A 25,680-nucleotide genomic window follows, 5' to 3' on the forward strand; every position below is an offset into this window, starting at 1 on the left:
ACTTTTTCAAGCTACCTTATGGTTTTAACATGTTAATATTCTCACCCATGTGACCCCAGAATGAAAGCATGTACTTCCTCTACTGGTATTTTCATTCCAAAATTCATCTTTCTTCAAGTGGCTAGCTATACAATACATTTCAGAATACAGTTTTGAGTAACATGAGAGGAATTAAAAGGATAACACTCTATTCCAAGTTGCCTGGATAACAACATTAATATACAGTAATTATATAATTAGTTGTAACATTAAATTCTAGTTATAGCAGAGTGATTACTCGGCAATTATAAGAAGTATATAATTACTCAATAATTAGTAGAAGTATGTAATTACATAACCATTTTATTCAGCTCAAAAATGAACTTGCAAATTTATAATGAGAGAGACAACAGAGCAGTTTAAATTCCTTCATGGCTTCTAATAAAAAGGTGAGGAGTACTTTGAAGTTTCCTAACCTGAATTTTACACAAACAAAAAGTGGTTTATCCCATTTTTTAGCCAAGCAACTTACTGCTACTTCTAAATATTTTTCTTGCTAGAGCATTTTTTAAGTGAAGGTCTTACTGGGGATGCTTTGCAATATGCAGCTTTGCCAGTTGTCACTGCTCAAACTTTGCTTTCAGTGGGCTGGAAAATGCAGACACATAGGTTCAGCCTGAGAGAAACCGACATAGTGATAACATTGCCGTATCAGTCTGTGCCATTCCTGCCCAGACTGCTTCAATATGGGCCCTGTTTGTGAGTATAAGTGGATGAGGCCTCTCTTTTTTCCATTTTTCATGTGTGTTTTTGTCTCCATCCTGCTTATAGGTTTTATGGTAGTCTACCAACAAGTCCACTGCAGACCTAAATAGCAGCTGCCTCAGATACTGATAAAGTTCTAAGAGTCGTTGTTTCACTTCACACAAGTGGCTTCTACCAGAGTACCTCCCTGTTCTGCACAGTCAGTCCTCCAACAAGCAAGTTCTCCTCAAGATACAACTAACATTAACAACCTAAGGAGGCAGAAAACAAGCTCTTAGAACTGGCTTACAACATATTTCAAAATGTACATATGCAAGCACCTGTATCAAAAGATGAATTAAGACAGAAGGGTGCTCAGGACCACCACCTCCTGTAACCTCTCAAAAAAGACTAAAAACATTGAAGACATGAAAGGCTTCTCCACGCTCAGTAATTTTGCATCATGATGGTTTTGCTCTTCTACCAGCCTTCTTGCTCCATATTTCTCCTAACATTTCTCAGGGAATTCTTTGGCTAAGTCTGGAACTCTCTCTTCCCATAGAGAGTGATTGGCATTGGAATGGGCTGCCCAGGGGGGTGGTGGAGTCACCATCCCTGGGGGTGGTCAAGGCAAGATTGGACGTGGCACTTGGTGCCATGGTCTAGCCTTGAGCTCTGTGGTAAAGGGTTGGACTTGATGATCTGTGAGGTCTCTTCCAACCCTGATGATACTGTGAAAAAACAGTGCTGTGCTGCTTTTTTCCCTAGTTTATACCAGATCAAGGTATCTCAGTTTTTCAGCACATTATCCAAATGAAGAAATTAGAGCTATATCCATATACTTACTTTCACAGAATCATCAGGGCTCGAAGGGATCTCAAGGATCATCTAGTTCCTCCTGCCATGGGCAGTGACACCCCAGGGTCTCATAGCCCTCATAGTGAAGAACTTCTTCCTAGTATCCAATCTCAATCTACCCACTTCTAGTTTTGCTCCATTCCACCTTGTCCCATCACTACTCAACATCCTAAAAAGTCCCCCACCAGCTTTCCTGTAGGCCACCTTCAGATGCTGGAAGGCCACAGTAAGGTCTCCTTGGAGCCTTCTCTTCTCCAGACTGAACGACCCCAACTCTCTCAGTCTGTTTTCCAGGAGAGAGGAGAGGTGCTCCAGCTCTCTGATCATCCTCATGGCCCTTTTCTGGACATGTTTCAGCATGTTCATATCTTTCTTGTAATAGGGTCTCCAGAACTGGTCACAGTGCTCCAGTTTGGAGCCAGAGCGGAGCAGACAGGGAGAATCACCTCCCTTGACCTGCTGGCCACACTTCCTTTGATGCAGCTCATACTTTCAAAGTATGTATACTTGAAACAAATACACAAATATACAAGCATGCAAATACACATTTCATTCAAAATCATTGTTTACAAGTGCCAAGATTCACACATCACACTGGGTGCTGAGTACTTTTGTTTGCAGGTTCAGTGGGGTTTTGGGTGAACACTTTGAAGGAGGCACCCAAGCAGACATACATTTCTTTTGCTGAGTACCTCTGTAAATAGGTGACTAAAGCTCCTGGGGGCCAGTGGTGCGTAAATTATTACTGTCCAGGGTCTGTCATCCTATGGGGTTCACTAGATTGTAATAACATAAATGGGTATCCTTTTCTGTTCTTGTTATAATCATTGTCACAAGAATTTTAATGCCTCATATATTCCATAATTTTTTTTCTGTGTGCTGTACTGATCTGACCTTTTCAATATTCTGTAATTTGACTGGCTGGCTATTTCAAGTTCTCTCCTTTTTACAGCCTTATTAACTCGTGGGGAAGAGGTGAAATGGACAGCCAATCAGCATACCTCATATTGCAAAGGTCACAGTAGTACAGTATAGCATCAGCAGACACAGAACACTGTATATTAGTCATTACTGTTCTGATATCTTATTCATGTAACAAAGGTTGTAAGGAGTGCAGGAAATGGCATAACATGTGTTGTGGTTCTTAAAGAGAGCCAACAGAAATGAAGCCCTCAAATGAATTGGAGAAAAAAACAGAATTAGATTTGGAGGTATACAGAGAAGAAATTACAAAAGCAGGTACAGCATCTGTGGCGACCCTCTTGAGTTTTTCCCCAACTCAAAACTAAATCTATAATCCCCAGTGCTCCAATCCTTCCCCCCAACGCCTCCTCCACCCAAGAAGCCTAAACACAAGCCTTGAAGAGAGAAGAGGCCTACTCCTTACATGTTTGTCCTGACAAAGTGGCTCCTGCCTGATACAGGGCAGGAGTAGGAGGAAAGGAGAGTGAGTTTGCCATGACTTTATAAATAGATGGTAGAAAAGACCCCAGAGGACTTTTTAACCCTACAGTTCTCAACCTGGGACAACATGAAAACATTCTCATAACAAAGACTTAAAGGGAAGAAAGAAATAGCACACATTAAATGCATTCATCTCACATTTAAAATACGAGTTTTCCAAGAATTCAACATGTTTGGAGATACTCATTCCATCTGGATCAAAATTAAGGAACAAACTAATAAGCTGGGCAATGTGCTTCAACTGAGCCTTCTTGGAGAGGGGAGGCTGGACTAGATGATTGATCTCTAGAGGTGCTCTCTGACCTCAGTTGGTCAGTGATTCTATAAAAATTTGCAGAATACTTCAAGAACCCTAAGGCAACGCAGGGATAATCATTACAGTGGAAGCCTGTTCCTGTCAGTAGAAATAAGTGATCACTAGTGTAACAAAGACAAAGGAACGTGCATTTATATGCTCATTAATCTATGGACTGAAATATGAATAAAGCTGTATGGTGAAGATCATACAACTAAGTTAGCAGAGACCCCACGGATAGTTAATGACTGCAGCCAAGATTAGGTTCTGTCATGATGGCAAGCAGAATAGAATGGTGTGTGGTCTCACTACCCTTTTGAGCTTACAGTTCAGTGACGTGAGGCTTTCCACTTCAAAAACTTGTCATTGTATATGAAAGGATCAAAAAGACACTTTTGAAATTTTGAATGACTATTTTGGGTTTTCTCATTACTCCTTCATAAACATAGACATATCCATATCCAATGACCTCTGCAATTGATTCTGTTTTGTTTAGCCCTTCTGGTTAAAATAGCGTACTCAATAGTGTTAGATCTCTGCTGCAAATATATTCACCCATATTGTAACTCATCTGCTGCAACACCATCAAAAGAACTGGATCACCACCACCACCACCCCCTCCTAAGTTATCTAAGGGCACACTATTAGAACTCAGTCCACAAGCTAAAGAAGTCACAAAATAGGGAGAGGCTACCCAACACTGCAAAGCATTCTGTGAAAAAATCAGCTTATATGGATTTCACAGACTTCCCACCTCCAGCTAACTCTTACCTCAAAACCAACAGATAAAAATGTCCCAGGCACAACTCAGTATCCCAACATCCTATTGTCTATAGATTAGCAGAAAGCACCAAACAGCAAAAACATTTGCTGCCCTTGTGATGTTCAGCTGATGATAAAGCATATAGTTTTGGGTTTAATCCATTTTGTTTGAGAGGTTTTATAGAGAAATGAAAAGGTTATTTGTAAAGGTTATTTCACAAGATCTTTCACACCAAGAAAATTTCAGAAACAGTTAGTTTCAAAATCTATGTTTGTTTTTCCATGGTTAGAACATTGTTTTTCTAGCTGCAGCAGTACATAAATGGCGATTATCACAGTATCTGGTTTTTGAATCTATGTCCATAATTCATGGATGCCAATAAGAATTTTCCATTCTCCAGGGACACTATTGGAAGGAGACTAGCTAAACACACAGAGCAGAACTGGGAGTCTCAAATCCATAATCAAATATCTAGATTGATTGTGTCACTTGCACTTGTATTGATTTCAATTGGAGCAGCTGACCCAAGGGAATAATAAAAATGTGGAATAAAACTGATTTATGAGAACAAAATAAATCCTTTTGTGAGTGGTAATGAATTGGTGCTATTTAACCCTTTCAATCACAAAGGGAAAAAAACTATTTATTTTTGCAGAATGCTGAGTTAGCTGAGAGAAGTCATATTAAAAATGTCAATACTGTCAAATGCCATTACACTTAGTTGTAATACTTTGAAAGGAATGAAGCTCTAAACTTGAGCTAGGATTTTTATTTGATGCAAAACATTCTTTTGGCTTTTCCAGTCACCTTACATGAGGCATCATAAACGATGCACTTGTAGATTGAAAGAGCCACAGAATCACTCAAGTAAGTGTTTGTTGTACTTTAAGAGTAGCTCTCTCTAGTCTATTTAGGGCAAAACCATGTAAGGTAATAATATAAATAGCCATATCAACTGCACACAATCATCCCTATAAAAGGATGACCTCCCATAGTATCTTGATCTTTCTGATGTAACACTAGAAAGTTATGCAGTTAAAACCTAATTTAATAGCCCTGTATACAGTTCAAATAAAAACTTAATCAAAGCTTGCCAAATACTTTCTGTACCTCAGAAAACAGTCTCTAAAGAGAAGCATGTTTGTTTGAAACCAACACATAGAAGTATTTGAATGTAATATCTTCATCTGCAGAAGCTCTAGTCTGAGCATATGTGTTTTGTTTGGATGGTGTATTTACATTGCTGACACAAACCATTTTGTTTCCAATGTCACACATTTGTTTTTGTGCATAGGATTTATCACACATACCTCAGCACTGTCAATGTAACCTCCTCAGTCTTCCTGTGGGTTAAAAACTCTGGAAGACATTCATTAACTAAAAGACTGGTTTTGTACAAGAAGAGATTGGCAAATTCCCTTCTACTCAATAGTGTTTACCAGGGCCATCTCCAGAAATTGCTGTTATTCCCTAGACTATTCCCAGGGAGCAGGGGTGGTCTCAGAGACTATCCTGCTATTGGTAGTCACTAGGAATTTCAGCCTGTTAAGAACTAAAATGTTCCTTACAGAACTGCATGTCTGTTTTTAAAAATGAAAAACAACAGAATTTTTAGCACAATAGAGAAATGTAGACCAAGGTACATGTGACAAAGACATGATGATGTAAATGTAGAACAGTCAAACCACCATCTATGGTCTGATGCTAGAGTCTTGCTCAAATAAACAGTCCAATGTAGGTATTAGATAGAGATTGCTGTTATTTTACTTTCCTCTGATACACCTTCACTAAGGAAGTGAAAAGAAGAGCCTGTCTGTAGTTGAAGGAAATCATGTTAGTAGATGTACAAAATCTACTACAGCTTACATGCAAACCCATGAGTTTTCTAACCATGCAAATCAAACTTTAAAGGGCACATTACTGAGTGCCAAAATAGACCTAAAGCCTGCTCTAGTGAAATGACTGCTTGAAAATGGATCACACATCCCCTTTTTTCCCTTCTCAAACGTCTTTAGGACTAGTCAGCCTAATCTGCAGCTAAAACTACAGAGACAGATGAAATGAGAGAGGGATTGAAATATAAACCATCTCTGTAGTGGCCGACTTGGAGAAGCAGCTAAATATTCTACATTGGGAGTGGAGAATATCCCTTCAGTGTAGCAGCTGGCAACGGTGATTATGCCAGCACTGTTACTCATGGTGGGCATGAAGGGTTTTGCCATACTTTCCCTCTGCCACCATACACACTTTGCATTTGAACTGCTCAAACTCTCTGCTGGTTGTTCCCATGGATGATGCTATTTTTGCTGTCTGAAGTATGTTAACATGGCACAAGCATTGTACAGCAATAGGTCTCTAAACATCTGTAGATAAATTAAGAGACAATAATTATCAAGTATTTAAATTATTATTGACTTTGTTCAGTGTACTGCATTTTGGGAAGTAAAGACTTGGTGCACAGAGGCAATTCTTACAGCGTCATAGCTGGTCTCATGAAGCTCCTTTGTAAGAACACTGATAGGGCTTGCAGGTGCAAGGCCAGGAGAAAAATACTCCAAGAATAACGGCATGAGAACTATAGTGGAAGATACTTCCAGAAAGGCTCTGGAAAACACTGCCTTAGAGGCTTCAGAGTCCTTTGCATTAGTAACAAGAAGTCACCAAGGTACCTTTGGCACTGCAACATCACAGCAGTATAACAAACTGAAAGGGACTAAATCACAGAAACATTCTGGTTGGAAAAGACCCCTAGGAGCAGCAAGTCCAACTGACAACCCTGCTCTGTGAAGTCCACCCTTAAACCATATCCCCAAGCACCACGTCCAAATGACTTTTAAATACATCGAGGGTTGGTGACTCAACCAATTCCTTGGGCAGCACATTGCAATACCTGACCACTCTCACTGGGAAAAAATGTTTCTTTATGTCCACCCTAAACCTACCCAGTCGCAGCTTGAGGCCATTCGCTCTTGTCCTCTCACGATTTACCTGAGAGAAAAGACCAGCAGCAGCCTCTCCACAATGCCCTTTCAGGCAGCTAGACAGCAATGAGCTCTTCCCTCAGCCTCCTCTTCTTCAAGCTAAACAGCGCCAGCTCCCTCACCCACTCTTCATAAGATTTATTTTCTCTATGTATTACAAAGGTAATTTGCAAATTATCAATATCATTAATATCACCACCAATGTCTCAGGTTCGCTTTCCTTTTGAAAACCTTATCCTTGTTTTAAAGTCAAGGATCTTCGGTTTCTTTGGGTCAGCTTCATGAAGAAAGGAGTATTTTTCTTATTAGTAATGTCAAATTTAGTGTGCCTGTCATTAAATATCTATATAATCTATATCATCTATATCCATATATCTATATCCATATCTATGTCACCTGTATTTATATCCATATCTACGTCACCTGTATCTATATCCATATCTACATCATCTGTATCTATATCCATATATCTATATCCATATCTACGTCACCTGTATCTATATCCATATCTACATCATCTGTATCTATATCCATATATCTATATCCATATCTATGTCACCTGTATCTATATCCATTTATCTATATCCATATCTACGTCACCTGTATCTATATCCGTATCTACATCATCTGTATCTATATATCTATATCCATATCTACATCACCTGTATCTATATCCATATCTACATCATCTGTATCTATATCCATATATCTATATCCATATCTACGTCACCTGTATCTATACCCATATCTACATCATCTGTATCTATATCCATATATCTATATCCATATCTACATCACCTGTATCTATACCCATATCTACATCATCTGTATCTATATCCATATATCTATATCCATATCTACGTCACCTGTATCTATATCCATATCTACATCATCTGTATCTATATCCATGTATCTATATCCATATCTATGTCACCTGTATCTATATCCATTTATCTATATCCATATCTACGTCACCTGTATCTATATCCATATCTACATCATCTGTATCTATATCCATATATCTATATCCATATCTATGTCACCTGTATCTATATCCATTTATCTATGTCCATATCTACGTCACCTGTATCTATGTCCATATCTACGTCATCTATATCTATATCCATATCTACATCATCTGTATCTATATCCATACCTACATTAACAGAATTTCAGCTACAAAACACACAGGGTTACTGTGTAATCCTAATTTACTGAAGTTCAAATTACTTCTCCTGTCTTTAATACATTGTGGTCTGTCCCTAGCACAGGAACAGATGATACTACAAACATCTTTGGTTAGTGATCACATGCAGGAAGTACACAGTCCAGTTATTTACCCACCAGGAAAATAAAGTTCAGATCTCTTTGGTACCAGCTTTTTGGAGGTTCAGCTACAGGAAAGGAAAGGCTTAATAACTACCCAGCAATAGAAAAAAGCCCCAACCTAGCAGTTTTCACAGAAATAGCTTATTCTGAAAACAAATCATATGCTTTGGATACATACATGGAATGACTACACTGACATTTTTGTGAACTAACTTTTCTTGCAAACATTAAAGCACATCCAAAGTCGGATCTGTCATCAGTGCTGCGGTAGGCCCGGTAGGCCCAAAAGAGGCTTAGACACGTCCTGCCTCACCTAGGCATGCTTTTCTGCTCCAAGAGAGAGGCTTCTGCTCTAAGAGAGAGGCAAGCACGGGAAAAGGCCACAGAAGAACCTGTAGCCCGCCCAGGGCCCTGTGATAAGCAAGGTACACACACTTGGCTTGCGCGAGGCCTATGCTCTTCTCAAACCTGGGTACAAGCGAGCCTGTAACTTTGCCTAACACAGTAAGGTTTGGCTAAGCACCGTGCCGTGGGGAAAGCAGGCAGATAGAGATCTCTGACCTTGTCTCCTGGCTCCTCTGGACGGTCTGTGTCTCCAGGACTCCTAGTCTTGGCAGGAGACTTTGAGGAGCAGGCAGGATGCTTTGCGACGCGCAGCCTCGGCACGACGTCACGCTGGCCACGCAGGCCGATCATGTGGAGGCACTTAGAGACTGCCCCTGGGTAACTCGAGACAGGGGAGCTTCCAGGCAAACAACAAGGCAGTAAGCAGTGGCGGCAGGCAACGGCAGGCACAAATAGCACGGCAGAGCACACTGAGTTTACCTGCACCTCTTTTCATCCGTGTGGGCCAAGACCAATGGGCCTTTGGACGCAGAACAGCCAATCAGAATGGCAGCTAGCCAAACCTGACCCTCTTAGGTAAAGCCACAGGCTTGCGTTACCCACACTTGGGAAAAGCATAGGCCTTGCACAAGGCAGGCACAAGCCAAGTGTGTGCACCTTGCTTACCACAGGAGAAGAACAAGTCTGGGCAGGCCAGTACATGCATAAACCTATTCCTGGCCCATCAGGCCTACCATAACATATGTCAACAACAGAAGTTACAAGAAAAATAAACCCCCCTACACACAAATAAAACCACCTCCAAACTGAAGATAACATACATCATTTTGTACATTCACAAGCAACAGAGTTCTGAGCATAACTGTGCAAATTCATGTTGCAAAACTCCCTAAGGACATACAGTTAATTAAGGATTCTCTTTATGTCAAACTTGCATTCGAATGCAGCGCAACATCCAGGGGACTACAGATTCAGATTCATTTTGTGCTAATGCAGTCATCTGACACAGGTAGGAAGATAAGAATTTCCTCCAACTTTCTCCTTCAGGAAAGAGGTAATACCTGACTCTTCCAGTACTAGAAGTTAATTTTAGATATCCAGATGCAATTAAAAATGACCCTGTATTTCATCTAAACCACCCTGAGGGTAAACAGGGCTGAATGAGGAAACTACTTGAGGGAAATAAGCCTAACTGTCACCTTTCTTTTCCTTCTAAAGTCAGCTGACAATTGGAAGTGTATCAGATAATAAGAAGAACTTTAACTCCTTTTAAAAACAGGACAGCTGATAGTGATCTGGTAATATTAGTATTTCATGCCTTAGACTAACAAATTGTGGACCAAATTTCTCTTAAAGGCTTCTTCCAAGAAGCACCAGGATGCAAATGTCTTAAGTGAAAGCAACTCATCTTTGCAGGAAAACCTGTTGCCTAAGCACTGCAGAACCACTGTGCATGTTCAGATTCCTTAGGTGCTCATGAACACGGTCTTCAATTATAGTGGGCAGATCTTCCTTCTCCCAGTCCTTACTTTCGCCTTCTGGGACTTGGACATTGTGGTTGGAGCCCTTTCCTTTGAAGATTGAGGCAAAGAAGTCATTGAGCACCTCAGTCTTATCCATATGCTTTGTCACCAGCTCTCCATTTCCCTCTGGAAGGGTCCTCCTTTTCTCACTAATATATCTCAAGAAGTTCTTCTTGTTCCCCTTAATGTCCATAGCTGGATTTAATTCTAGCTGTCCTTTAGCTTTCCTAACCTGAGCTCTGGTTGCACCAACAATTTCTTTGTATTTGTCCCAGGTTCCTTGTCCTTGTTTCCACTCTCTGTAGGCTTTCTTCTTGCATCTAAAGTGTGTCCAGGAGGTCCCTATTAATCTATGCAGGCCTCCTGGCATTCTTATCTGCCTTCCTCTTTTCTGGAATGCATTGCTCCTGGGCCTGAAGAAGGTGATCCTTGAACACTGACCAGCTTTCCTGAGCCCCACTTCCTTCCGGAGTTTTTTTCCCATGGCACCCTCCCATGGAGATACCTGGAGAGGTTGAAATCTGCCCTTCTCAAGTCCAGAGCAGTGAGTTTGCTATGCACCCTCCTTGATGCCTTGAGGATCTTGAACTCTACCATTTCACGGTCACTGCAGCCAAGGCAATCCTTCAGCTTCACTTTCCTCACCAGCCCATCCTTGTTGGTGAAGACTAGGTCCAGTATGGCACCTTTTCTTGTGTGTTTCTCTACCACTTGGAGGAGGAAGTTATCATCAAGGCATTCCAAGAACCTCTTAGATTGCTGGTGCTCTTTTGTGTTGTCCTTCCAACGGATACATCCATTGCTCCTTGTCCTATCACAGGGAGCAAGTGAGCAGAGCCTGTCGCCCTCCTCCAGACACCCAGCCCTCAGATATTTATAAACATTTATTAAATCCTCTCTCAGTCTTCTCTTCTTAGTTTAGGCACTAACTGTAAAACCATAGAGAAGAAACTCCCCCAAGGAACTAGAAAGTTGTAAGGAGAAGGCACAAGATATTGTAATACATTTCCTCCACTCCACATCCTGCATTACCCCTATGTAAAAGGAGTAGATCTTCTCTTGACTTGGCTCCAAGCACCTGAGCTCTTCACTGCTGCTCTTCCTTTCAGCTGTGTGGGAGTGAGGCCTGGCTGGTGGGCAACCTGTTTGCGCTGTGCAGCGAGGCTCATCCTTGAGGCTTAGGTCTGGGTGTGGGACTAGGCTATCGCTGATCCTGTTTCTTGTATATATATTCGTTTTGCCTTAATACCTTTGGTACTTTATTTACTTTTGGAAATATTATTTCTACTTCACTTTCAACTTTGATTTTTTTTATGTACTCCTTTGGGGTTATTCTGTCCAGAGTTGACTGCTCAAACCGAGAGAGTTGAATTAGAAAATGAAGGTTAATCATTACAGGTATTTCTTGTGTGTACATTATTAAGGTATTACATTAAAAAACCCATTATCCATATCCTCCTTTACTGGCAGAATATCTAAACAATATCCTGCTGATCTACATTTGACACTTGCAATTCCACAGTGATCTTTCCAATGTCATTTATGATTGTATTGCCCTCGCTTTCAGTTTGGCTATTGATAAAAGTTGACCAGACACACGCTGTTTACCAAGACCTTGCCATGCTTGTATCTAAAAAAACAAGTATCATTGGTAGTAGCATAACTAAACAGCAATGGAAAAACCTGGCATGCATTACAAAAGATTTACACTGGATTCAAAAGTCAGAAAGTTAAAGAAGTCTGTAGAACTGGAACATTCTGTCTTGCTTTTATGTGTTACAATGTATTCTTTACCAATGTATTGTTGGTTTTACTGTACGAGGATAAACATTCCTTACTCCCAAACAAAGCCACAGATACTTGAAATACTTTGCAATTAAGATTTATATGGCCTCATTAGAAAACAGTCTGAAATGAAATACAGCTTACTATAACAAGGAAATAACCAATAAGCTTCCAGGCTCCTCACGTGAATTCCTATGAGGTATGTGTATTTGTAAACACAGCTGGATGGAAAGTTATATGCTATCTTAGTACGACAAATGGCAGATCCATTTGGTGGAAAACATGTGTCCATAAAATATTAAGACAGTCAGAAAGAGACATACGTCTGTGAAATTTGAAAGATTTGGAACAGGGCAAAAACGCAGCTAAGCCTGGGGACATCTATAGAAGATTCAGCATGCAATCAGCTGGTGTCTCTTAAAGTGTTGGAATAACAAGTTCATGACAGAGAAAGTGTTAAGTTACACATTATTTAAACACTTTCCATGTCATCAACCTGCTATCTCAACATACCATATGCTATAGTAGGGCACTGATAAGATAACAACACATCAAGCAGTTTCACAATATGCATTAGAGATGGTGGTGTAAAAATATAGAAATACAACATACATTGGAAAAAAAAATTACTCTCTCCTAGTGGTATCCTTTGCCCTGTCTAGGGGCTGTACTTATGTAGAAGGGATTTCTGTGCTTCAAAAAGTGCCTATTTCACTAGTCTATCCCTCAGAGGTGTTAACATTGCTTACTTAAAACAAAAAGCCGTGAAGAGACATTAGGTTCGAATATAGACCTTCCATGGCCCATGTAGTTAAGTTACAGTTGAATAAGACAGTGATATAATGAACCCAGCTCCTTGATCAGACAGAATAATACCCACATTACCCCATTACAGATGAACCTGCAATATGCCCTGACATGTTTAAACATTTATTTGGGTTTCTCTAGCTTCGAGTCTCCCCAGTTCCACTTCATTTAGAAATAAGTAAAACCAATAAATACTACATTTTATAGAAGCATTGCCAAAACCTTTGATTTGCCTGGTTCTGGTTTGCTCTGGTTTTCATAATGTTTTTTGTCTGATAGGCCTCTCCAAAGTAGTTCTTGGCATTATGTAATTGAGTATCCTTACTTCCAAATCAGAATAGATCATGGCTGGAAAGACTTAGCCATATAGTGAAGCAAAATCTCCCCCATACCCTGACATTCATTTGACATCTAGTAATCTTTGACATCCTTTGCAACAGAAGATAGTTAAACTCCCTAACGATAGAAGGTAAGTGCATTGCTTGGTAAATTATTTTTCCATTTCAGACTCATACTCCTACCAGAAACTTGAGGCTTTATTAAGACTAATGAATTTAAATAAAGATTTTTTCATGTGCTGCTGAGTGGGTCACCAATTTAAGTGACAGGTACAACTATTCTGATGTTTATTATACAGGACCCTTCTAGGTGATTTCCACATCCAATTTTTGTATTTTAATCTCTGCCTCTTTAACAGAGTCCGCAGCAAAGGATGAAATACAGTTGTTTATTATGCCAAGAAAATACCAATTAGCCATGAGACAATTCAATAAGCTTTGTGTAAATATAGTGAACAGATGATGTCCTATATAAGTTTGATGAATTAATGCTTAATTTCCTTCCTGCATACCCCCAGAACAGCCAGCATAAATGTCAATTGCTACAGCTCTGGCTTCTGTAGGGGGAAACTCTACTTATTTAGCATTGCAAAGCAAAGTTTCAGCAACAGTGAACAAACGTAATGAAATTTTGTGGGTTCCATTCCCCAATGATCCTTTCACCACCATCCAGCTCTCCTGAGTTGAACTAACACAGCAAGCACTTTAACTCAAGTCTTATAATTGCTTCCAATTTGCCTGTTTTGCTTTTGGCAATTAGCAAACTGAAATGTTATCATGAAAGAGTCCATCTCATTTATAAGGCCAGGTTTTTCCCTCCACTAAAATATGCAGGCACTCTGTTCTTTATTACCAGCAGGAGATAAATGGCTGGTTTTCGTTGCTGAAGAATATATAATGGTTAAAAAGTCACTTTTTTCCTCCAGCTCTACATAAATCACAGAACTAGTCAATATTTAATAATGCTTGCCTTGGTCTGGAGTCCCTTGATCACCCCTGTCATGTGTAATAGCTCCCTCTCCGATATCTTTGACATAAAAGCCCAGCTTTACTGCAATACTAACATGTAGAGGGTCATTACGGATCGACATTTACCTTAATCTGTGACTGCCAACCATGAACCGATAAATTCCAGCAGATTCCACTGGGAGAAATCAGTAAACTTCTCAGTGGAAAGAACTGAAGGAAAATTCTGCCGAGAACAGAATACATTTTCTACAAGGGCTGCTCTGCAAATGGGTTCTGACTTTTGAAAGTTCTCTAGCTGCACAGCTTTGCAACATTTAATACCGTTTTGATGGTTTGAGAGACGGGATGACAACCGAGGATGACATGACTTAGAAAGCAAGCAGAAATTCTCTCTGCAAAAACAATGCAAGATTAAACACAAGGGGGATATGGCTTTTGCATTATTCACCCTGCTGCCTTGGCGGAAATGGCTGTGCTGTCACGGGTCCAGCCAAAATGTTGCTCCTTTTTCTCAAATTGATCATCACTCCTTCTCCTCATAATCTTACAAGTGCTTCACAGCAGAATAGATCAAAGCCTTCATTGCATAAAAAAGGGACACGACAGCCTTTGTGAGGGGTCGGCTGAGACTGCCTACCACACATTACACTCTTCAATGAATCTGTTTCTCCAAACAGCACACAAACAAGTTCATTTATATACTACTTCAGAGAGGGCAGCAATTACAGTGTGTATGTTCTCTTCAGCACTGGTGCTGGAAACAACAAATTGTCCTCATTCCAAGAGAAAAAATATGTCAAGTTATGAAGCCATCAGTGATTCAGTTCTCTCTCTGTTACTGCATTTACAATACTGATTAAATTTGTGTACAGTACATGGTAGGATTATATGTCACCCAAACATTATTTTCAAGCACAGTTTTGCACTATACTCGTAAGAAAACATTTTTATAGTTGCTTGATGTTAATCGTGCTATTTAAAGTGTACTAAAAATTCATGACAACATTGTTTGGTATAATTCATAAACATTATTTGTGTACAATATTTTATTATTTATTATACCTTAGAGCATGCCTAATAGCTCAAATTGACAGATTAAATGTGCACATGCATTTTATGAACATTTATTTTTATTCACTGCCTAAGCATTTTATGTTTTAATAATAATTAAAGGATATGATATTTTACTTTCAGTTGAAAAATACTGACTTTGTGTAATGCATCTGGGGGAAAAAAATTTGTCCATTAACATTCTTTAGTGCCTTAGATAGTTTTTTAAGCAAGCGTAGCATCGCTGTCTACATCTGCCTGCTCCAATCTAGCAACACCTTCACTCAAGGCCACACCTCTATGGTAAGATTTAAAAGACAAAAGGAAAAGAATAAAATACCTCACCAACCAGCAACATAAACCACTGGAAAACAAAACACGGAGCCAACGAAACAACAAGCTATAATAGTAACTGTTGCTTTTCAGGCATTTAGTATTGTATGCTGAGTCTATTTGTTATACAGAAATAGAGACAGCTTTCTTTTCCTTTCTTCCTTTTAGGAATAAACATCTGATTTCACTGCATACTTTTTAGGTACTTGGCTGTTTGTAATCTTTACTTCTTTACAGCATCTTATATAAATTTCAAATATACCCATGACCAACCATATTATGAACAGCTCTGATGAACGGCTCCCACTTATATAAGCAAACCAAGTTAAATTCTCTGAGTATAGCTTCCTTATCTGAGTGAAGGTTGTGAGATAAGACTCCATGTGTATATCTAGAGACTAAATGAGTGCAGAGGGCTTATCTTTATTTGCCAATTTATGTGTTTGTGCAAATGTAAAGCACCATAAATCATCAAAGCAGCAGTCTTTAAAGAATAAAACCAATAATTCTAGAAACAATTGAGTGGCAAAAAAAAGTGGAAAAACGTAGGGCTAAAGGATTTTTTTTACATTTAAATGGACTATCAATGTTATCAATAGACTTATTATTATAATAAGAAAATAAAAATACCTTCGTCAGCATAGAAGAGACCAGTGAGAAAGACTGTATAAGTCAAATTTCCATTGGGTTTACTTGGGGCTAGCCATTTTAATTGAACTTCTTTGGAGCCGCCAACAGTAGCAAACACATCAACTGTTCCCTCAGGGAATGCTTCCATGGTCCGAGCTTCTACCTGTAAATTCAACCATGAGATTGAGATTTGTTGCCATAATTTACAATGAAAGAAAGAACAAGAAATGCAAAAAGTTATTTATTTAGAAAAAATGTAACTAACACTGCAGATGTTTTAAGTATTTTACTTCCCTGCCATATGCATTTGTTTGAAGCTGTTCGGCAACCAATATACTTTATACAGAGTAAAGAATAGGAAACAAATACTGGAAAAGAATCAAATATTTATTGCACCTCATGGTCTCAGCTTGGTACTAGGGGAAGAAGCAGCACTAGAAGACCACAGATGTTTTTGTAGTTTCTGCATTTTTAAAGAGAAGAGTGAAAAACATTTGTTTAAATGCTGTAGTCAATTACTGTAGATAATCGACAGAGAAAATAATTATCCTTTGCAGAATACTGCTGGCACCCTGGATTAACTTCTGATTTCTGATCTAAGTTGCAATAAAAAGTAGATCTTTGAGAGGAAACAAATTCTAATAAGAGAGCTGGAAAATGTAATGAATGAGTGTTTTTAATATAAAGAAATAATACTATAGATATTTAGTATTCAAATTTCACAACTTCTAGTAAATATTCAGTACTATGGGACAAAATAATTTGCTGTTATGTTATTTATGGCAACAAATTAGCTTCTAGTGCATTATTTACTTGGTGTTTTCTAGGGTATAAGATGGTTGTACACCTTTCTAGGTGTCTCAGCTGCAAGTTCACGGTAGGGCTAATAAATGCTATTTTGAATCAGCCACACTTGCTCTGTCACCAAAATAACCAGAAATACTTCCCTTGTCATTGAAATAGGAATGTTTTGCTTTTTAAGGACTAAAACTTTAAAGCTTATTGTTTACAAGTACCAGGCTATATCTCAGATGTGCATCAATACCTCTACATATTCTTTTACATACATACACTTATATTTGAAGTAAGTGAGCAGTAGCAGTGAAGTCAACAGGATAAAGCATGTGCCTAAAGATAAACAAATGCTTCATGGATTTATTGGTTCTCTGCCACACTGATTATTTGGATATTTCAGTCAAAATATCCTTGCAGAAGAATTTGACTGAACTGTACTTTCTACATAAAATAATTTCCTGTAAAGTTGCACTGCTAAACGCAGGTACTCTGATCTCACCATATCAGAAACATAGAATCATAGAATCAACCAGGTTGGAAGAGACCTCCAAGATCATCCAGTCCAACCTAGCACCCAGCCCTATCCAGTCAACCAGACCATGGCACTAAATGCCTCATCCAGTCATTTTCTGAACACTTCCAGGGATGGCAACCCCACTACCTCACCAGGCAGCCCATTCCAATAGCAATCACTCTCTCTGGGAAGAACTTCCTCCTAACATCACAGAACATGGAGAAATGAAAAACACTTTTTCTGCTGAAGAGGATCAAATTATTCTTAAACCAGTATCAATTTGTGCAATCTGCACCATCTGCACCAGATCCTAGACAGATGCAACAGATGTATTGCCCTCTGCCTTTTCTTCATGATCTTCTTTTCAGTGTAAAAAACATATTTAACCCAAGTTGAGAATCATCACCTGTAAATATCCTCTACAGCTATGACTCTGCACTGTACTTCGAAAGTAGTATTTTATGTAAAAACCACACATGCTACATATAAACATATGCCACAGAAAGCCTGTTTCATATTCCTTTTTCTAACCGTTACCTTATATCCACAATTCTGTTGTACTTTCAGAAGTATTTATTAATATCAATAAAATTACTTTGCTATCGTGTCAGTAATGTCAAATCACTGGCTAGGACTAATAATAGTGTCACCCAACTAAGTTTATAAAAAGCATACTGGCGTGTACACTCGAGCTAAATAACTGAAATTGATATTTAAGAGCAGCAGAGTGAGATGACAATTATTCATTGGTGATTTCTAAAGCCCCTTCCACCAGGAGCCATTCTAGGATTCTCTGATCATTTCCTTTTATTTACAAGATATTTACAAGAGGTAACACATTTCAAAATCAGCAGAATTTCAGAAATAAAACCCAGCAGTACTTCAAATTTCCTGAACTCCTGTAAAGGATCTATTAGAGGTGACACTATTTCTTGATAACCCATATTATTATTTCTTTTTAATCAGTGAAACCTCATTATAACAGACACAGAAGTGATATCCAGGCTTTCACTAGGGAGAGACTACAATTCAACATTTCTTTATGTACATGTTACTAATTTGACCTCGCTGGAAACAAAAAAGTTTAACAAAAAAATAACAGCGCCAAATATAAATGTTCAAATTCAGTAACTGCTAATGCTCTCGTAACTGATTAAGATCTTCAGAGCCACCTTCAGAAATGAGCTGGAGAAATCTCCTGTTTAGGATAGTCACAGAGCATTCATTCATCGATTAGGGCACATTAGGCACAAGATCAGCAGCAAAAAATAGCTGGAAGCATATCAGTTTACTGCTAGGGGATATTTCCATACTATTTAGAGGAGAGACAAAACATTTGGCCCTTTTTTTTTTTTCTTTCATGTGTTGGATTTGTTCTGTAACTGATATAAAAATCTTTCAAACAATCAAATGAAGATGCAGTGCTTTAACTTCCTGGCAGCACTTAGGTGAGCCTAAATAAAGATCTTGTACTTCAATTCCTGTGATTAGAGATGGATCACTGGCTTTGGAAAACAGTTTGCGTACTGATCGAGAGACGCAGCTGAGTATCAGCTACAGCGACCTCTACTTTGAATTGTTTCAAAAGTCAAGCTGCAAGTCTCCAGTTCAGTGGAGATGTGAAAAAAAGGCTACTAAAAATATATTTAAAAAATCCTAACTGCTGCTGCAGTGTCCTTTTGATGCCTATTTGGTAGAACAGAGGGACTGAAAATCTACATGTTTCCTGTGCATGCAAGATCTGGTAACAACTTGTCTCAAACATCGCTGCTAACACAATGGATTAGGTTATTACACATTGAATACCTTGAAAAAAGGTTTGCTCTGGGAGAATATGTGAAGTTGTAAAAATGTATAAGAAAAAACTGGCAAAAAGCCATTCAAGCTTTTAAGAGTAAATATCCTTCAAAGCAGAGCAAGCTATAAAATGTTTAATGGTTATAAAGTGTTCTTCTACAGATAGACAGTATTAACAGCATTTGGAAGACAGCAATCTTGGAAAGAATACTGTAAATATGACCAGTTAATTACAGCATAAAAATGAAATCTGAAAGTTTATTTATAAATCCAGAGTACAATATAGTGATATTAAGATAGAAAAATAACCAGAACAACTCCCCAATCTCCTTTTTTACTTCATTTTCTCATTAGCAAAATTAAAAGTGCACATGTAAAGATTAATTAAACAAACATTAAATGTCAGAATTAACACAGGTTTCTTTCTCAGTTATGCTTGAAAATAAAACCAAGCATAGAAGACATTCCAGTTATTCATCATCTACAGTACTATGAAATCTTACGGATTATCATCTTAGCTATATATCTGAAAACATTTAGCAAAACAAAACCTCCTCAGAAGGCTTTTCTTACACATGTCAAATTTAATATTCCTGTATTCTCAAATCCTGAAAAAAAATAGTGTTGTACAAGACTGTTAAAAATATGTTGAGCATAACATTTCGATCACATATTTGCATTCAAAAGATATTTACAAATCACCATATTTTCCTTGCTCCTGTTGCCACTTCTGGCTTTTGCAGTTCTCAAATTAACTTCAGTCCTTTCAGTCAGGCAGCTAGAAATTTGCTCATTACAGCAACAGTAACTCTTTCTTTATATATGTCCTTATAAATCTGGCTAAAGCACATCTGCACCTTTCAAACATATTAACTATTCCATTTTAATAATGTGTGTTACAGCCTCAAATTTTGCCTTTTTTTTTTCCACTGTACCTATGTTCTGCTTTGGAACAGTGCCTAACAATGACCTATGAAATCTTTAGCAGCTCTTAAACAGGATTTTTTCTTAAATGTCACATTTTGCCAGATGGGTTAGTACTGACCAGAGTGAATAATCACCATTTACTCTGATATTCACTGTCATCTGACATTTATCACACTCTCAGAATGCAAATTAAGGTACTTACCAATGGACCCAAAGCACAACCTTTTGCAGTGCATGCCTGGACTCTGAAGGAATGCAGACTCCAAGGAGCAAGTCCATGAGCATAACAATTCAGCTGTGATGAATTTTGCACCAGAACACCATCCATATACAATCCATAGCTAGTAATAATACCTATAAAATAACACGATAGCAGACACTTAATATCTAAAGAGCTACAGAGTTTAGAAGAAAACTGATGCTACAGACATTAAAGCGGTGGCAGTAGTAATTCAAACAGCTCACAGTTAAACAGGTAAGTCTTTAGCAGGGACCCTGCATGTAATACTCAGAAGGAACACTCTCTTTAACAGCCTTTAACTGTTGAAAGCCTTGCAAGTAGACTGCATCTTTTGAAAACAATTGCACTGTTCCAAAGATTACGAAATTGCTTCTAAATAGCACTTAACATCACCTTGAAATTAGGGAAACTGAGGCAATTCTGTCTCAGCCTGCTCTACATACAGCTATTGAAGCAAAACCTGGAAAAAAAAAAAAACACATAAAAACATCTCACATCTTAACAACTTTAGACTTGGAAAAAACTAAGTGAAGTTGAAACACTGAAGGCACTTTAGGCAAGTGTTAAGGACTCAAATAAATTGTCAAGAATTAATTTTATCACTCAAGACATCTTATTGATATTATTGTGGATAACTGTCTCAGATTTTCTGCTTTTTGCCAACAAACTTGGTACTTTATTAATTCATGAGGATTCAAGGGTTTGCAGGTTGGGGTTTGATTTGGGTTTTTTTTTTAGGGGGGAGTGAAGGCAAGGAGGAAGCAGTTTTAATCACTTTTCTAAGCAAAACCACAAATCAATATGAGTTGCTGTTTCCTTCTCAGAATGTCCTGAAATAAACTATTCCTTATCCAGTCAACCTGAAGAAAAAAAATTATTTGCAAACCAAACCCAAATACTAGCTAGACTTTTAGACAGAGGAAAGAATGATTATTTCCGGTGTAAGTGGCTAATAATAACTCAAAAATTGCAGGTGGTTGCTTACTTTATTTACAAGCAAATCTAAATCCTGCTTTTTTGAAGGTGTAGGATAGGATAGGAAAGACTGTGCATACACAGTGTTTTGAATTTAATTGACTAAAAATTGAATTTTACAGGTCTGTTTAGACTTTGGAAGTTGTGTCTGCAAGGGAACTCTTCTCAGAGCCATTCCTTCATCTTTCTCACCTCCGAATATTCTTTTTAAAAAAGCTATTTAAGTGTGAACTCCTAAGGTAAATAGATATAAAGCTATAGAATTTGTCAGAAGTTTAGTTCATTTCAGAGGATGCCTTCTAATCTTCCCACTATAGAAAGTCTTTTCCTATTGTAAAAGTATAGCTCAGTTCATCTTTTCTTCCCTTAAAATGGAATTGTTTGAAGCCACATTGAGGAAGAGCTTGTTTGAAATTGAGAGAAGATTTTCCCCTCTACTGGGTGGAGAAATGCTTCATAAATAAAAGTGTATACTACAACTCTTTCAACTGAGCTTTCAGGAGTTATACTTAAAAAGATTTATATGCTAAAGCAATGCAGAGCTGAGTATGGGAAGTGATTCACAGACTCCTTGATTCTTTCCTTTTCTAGAAAAGCTAGAGACTAAACCCAAGTCAGGCAGCAGAGACGTGTGAGTGGGAGGAAGTCCCGGTGAATCTCACACTATCAATCCTACCACATTTGACAGGCTTCCAAGCAAAAACCCCTTGGATTTCTGTGTCTAGTTGAGTGTAATGCAAGGGCATTCATGGTTGATATTTGTCCTACATTAAATAAATTATATATACCTTAAAACAGTCTGTCTATGCAAACATTGTCATTAAGGACGCCTTTTAAAGAGAGGGAAGAAAAAAACCCAACACCAAAAAAACCCACAACATTGAGCTACTTTAAATATCTGTGCCAGTAGCACTAACTCTTTAAAGTAATAGATAAATCATTATTAATTTCTTTAATATTTATGGTAGCAGCATGAATCATAATGAGATCATTTGATATTAATGCGTCACATGTAACTCTGTGGGATCCCCACTGTAACTCAGTATTAATTAACTGGACAATCCTTTTAAAGTGTTCCTAAAATCACAGCACTATGCAGCATCTACACTGAGCACCAACTGGCTGGTCAACATCGTGAGCTTCTGTTAGTTTACCCAGCATTCTCAGACAACCATCATCTCTAAGAAGCTGATCCATTATTTTTTTATTTGACTTCTGCATTTGCCTCACATGATTCAGATAGGGAAACTCACAGAATGAAAGGGAAAAAATAAAAAAAGTACATTTTAGAACAAAAGGGCTACTAGTTTAACTTCAAGATGTGAAGCTGTTTTTCTAAATTAGCCAATCATTTCTTTTGGCCAGGGATAAACAAATTAACCTCTCTATTTCACCAGTATGCTTCCAAAGCATACTAAGAAAAAGTTTACAGGTGATCCAAAGTTTACATACTTCTCAAGACTTACAGAATCATAGAATCAACCAGGCTGAAAGAGACCTCCAAGATCATCCAGTTCAATCCATCACCCAGCCCTAGACAATCAACCAGACCACGGCACCATCCAGGCTTTTCTTGAACACCTCTGGGGACAGCGACACCACCACATCCCTGGGCAGCCCATTCCAATGCCAATCACTCTTGCTGTCAAGAACTTCCTCCTAACATCCAGACTAGACCTCCCCTGGCAGAACTTGACACTGTGTCCCCTTCTTTTGTTGCTGGTTGCCTGGGAGAAGAGACCAACCTCATCTGGCTACAACCTTCCTTCAGGTAGCCATAGACAGCAATGAGCTCTGCCCTGAGCCTCCTCTTCTGCAGGCTACACACCCCCAGCTCCCTCAGCCTCTCCTCACAGGGCTGTGCTCCAGGCCCCTCATCAGATTCATTGCCCTTCTCTGGACACATTCCAGTATCTCAACATCTCTCTTGAATTGAGGAGCCCAGAACTGGCCACAATGCTCAAAGTGTGGCCTGACTTGTCAGGCATTGCTGAATACAGTACATCTTTCGATTTACATGGCTCTATTGGTGGACCATAGTCACCATGAAAAGATGTATTTTCTTCTTCTAGAATGATTATGTCTAGGTATCTAGACTAAATCTTGGTTTCACTGAAAACCAAATCTCTACTGACTCTAGTATAATTAGGCTTCACTATTGAAAAGAAATCCAACAATGCAGACTAAATTCAACCCGAAGAAAGCTACACACTCTTCCTTTTTCCTTCCTCTTTTCCTCTCTATGGATATGGCCATATAATCTGTCAATAATACCCCAAGACATTAAAGGTGAAAAGAGGTTTTGAATCTAAAGTGCCATAAGCACTTCAGACGTAAGGTACAACCTAGAAATCCAATTTTAAGCAAGCATACTTTTGCCTACATCAGTTCCACTGACTACAAACACAAGGTATGTCTTACAAGCACAATGATTTGCAGGAATAAGTATTGCACTTGTTCAAGGAGTAATTTTATAAGCAATTTTATAAACAATCTTTTACTACACCTAATACTTCTCATGGAAGTTACAGATCTGGAAGAGTGAGGTAAAGGCAACAGAGATCTGCTAGGAGATGACAATTTATGGTCAGCAAATCTTTACAATGCTGAGGTTTCCATGTGAAATAAAGCCAAGCTGAGTAATCTCAAAAAGCACTACTTACACCTAGGAGACTGAAACTCACCAAGATTGAGCAAATTAAGTCACAAGTGGGAAACCATTTCTAATTTTTGCAAAATAAAAGAGACATATTAAAACTTCTAAGAGAATAACCAGTAAAATGCCAAAGAAAATCCACGGGAAGGTTCCTTCTGCTGCTCTATCTCATGATTCAGTGTTCTGAACTGTGGTATTTTTCAGCCTCCTATACAGTTCTAAAATACTGACACAGAGAGAAATTATAAAGGATGCCAGCCACTATGCAGTCCAAAAAGACATGCTAAGAATGAGCAAAGTAAAGTCACTGATCAATGGAAGCTTTCCTGATCTGAAAAGTTTCAGAGCTGCTTCTTTTTTTGCCCCTCTCATCCCGCTGGCCACAGTATTCCTGATACAGGCCAGGATGCTGTTGGCCTTCTTGGCCACCTAGGCACACTAATGGCTCCTATTAAGCAGGTTGCCAACAAGCAACCTCCAGGCCTTTTCCCACTAGGCACTTTCCAGACACTGTTGCCCAAGTCTTGCATGTGGTTGCTATGACAGAAGTGCAGGACCCAGCAGTTGGCCCTGTTCAACTTTAAACATTGGCCTTGGATCATTGATCCACCCTGTCTAAATCCCTCTGCAGTTTCCCTGCTTTCAAACAGACCAACAATCCTAGCCAAACTGACAGCATCTACAACCTAGCACGCACTAACACCCTGAGTTGTTTCATAACAATTCATTTGTTGTATTTAAGAGGTGAGCTGAGATGTAGAGGCAAATGCTTTATTAAAAACATACGCCATGCAAATTTAGTCATGCATTCCCAACTTGTAGTCATTTGAAAGGAAGCCTGTAGAAATTCACTTCAAATACAAGTCTTTACCCTCTGCTTTTGATAGGCATATATGAATATATGCATGCATCTATTTATATTTATTTGATTAGTTAAACCATTTGTTTTTCCACAAACCAGGAATAAAAGGATCAGGTCCTGACATGAACTATTACACTTCAAAAAAATAATTGCCCATTTAAGCGAAAATTACTCAGAAACTAGCTACTAAGCTACATACATGGCCTTCTTTCCTTCCCCCTCCCCTTTTTCCTTCTTCCTTGCCTTCCTTTAAGCCTTTGTGCATACTGATGGAATTTTAGAAACAGGGTTAGAGAGTTTCTAAGAGCCTAGGAGGCAAAATCTTCCAGTATCACTCACATGCAAAAAATCATAAAATATCAAATGATGTCTTTAACAGCAGGTTACATATTCTTATTTCTTCCTGAAAGTAATGTAAGACTTTACAGAACATTACAGATGTGTAGCTTTACAATCACTGATTTTTGGGGAATCATTTAAACTGCCCATTTAAAGTTGTACAAGTAGGATGTGCTCTACCACAACTGGAAGTGAGGAAAACCACAAAGTTCACGTGAAACAGCTGAGAAAAATAAGTGATATGCATCAATATAAAGCAAAAAAGAAATTAATTTCTGTTGCTTTAAATTCAGCAATTTCTGCATAGAGTCCTCTGCTGTGATTAAAACCATTACACACATGAAAACAAAATCAAGATGAACCCCGAGGCCATATGATATA

The 25,680-nt window shown here is 38.5% G+C and overlaps 1 protein-coding gene across 1 annotated transcript in view; it reads right to left on the bottom strand.

The window, feature by feature from the left end:
- Window positions 1–25,680, bottom strand: part of USH2A (usherin) — a 411,816-nt gene that overhangs the window by 165,071 nt on the left and 221,065 nt on the right. Inside the window, exons 35-36 of the mRNA XM_064164511.1 lie at window positions 20,429–20,580; window positions 16,194–16,356 (exon numbers count right to left, since the gene is read on the bottom strand). Of these exons, the coding sequence (XP_064020581.1) occupies window positions 16,194–16,356; window positions 20,429–20,580 (315 nt within the window). The remainder of the gene's footprint in view (window positions 1–16,193; window positions 16,357–20,428; window positions 20,581–25,680) is intronic.

This window comes from Pogoniulus pusillus, chromosome 25, assembly GCF_015220805.1.
Source record: "Pogoniulus pusillus isolate bPogPus1 chromosome 25, bPogPus1.pri, whole genome shotgun sequence".
Classification (NCBI taxonomy): domain Eukaryota; kingdom Metazoa; phylum Chordata; class Aves; order Piciformes; family Lybiidae; genus Pogoniulus; species Pogoniulus pusillus.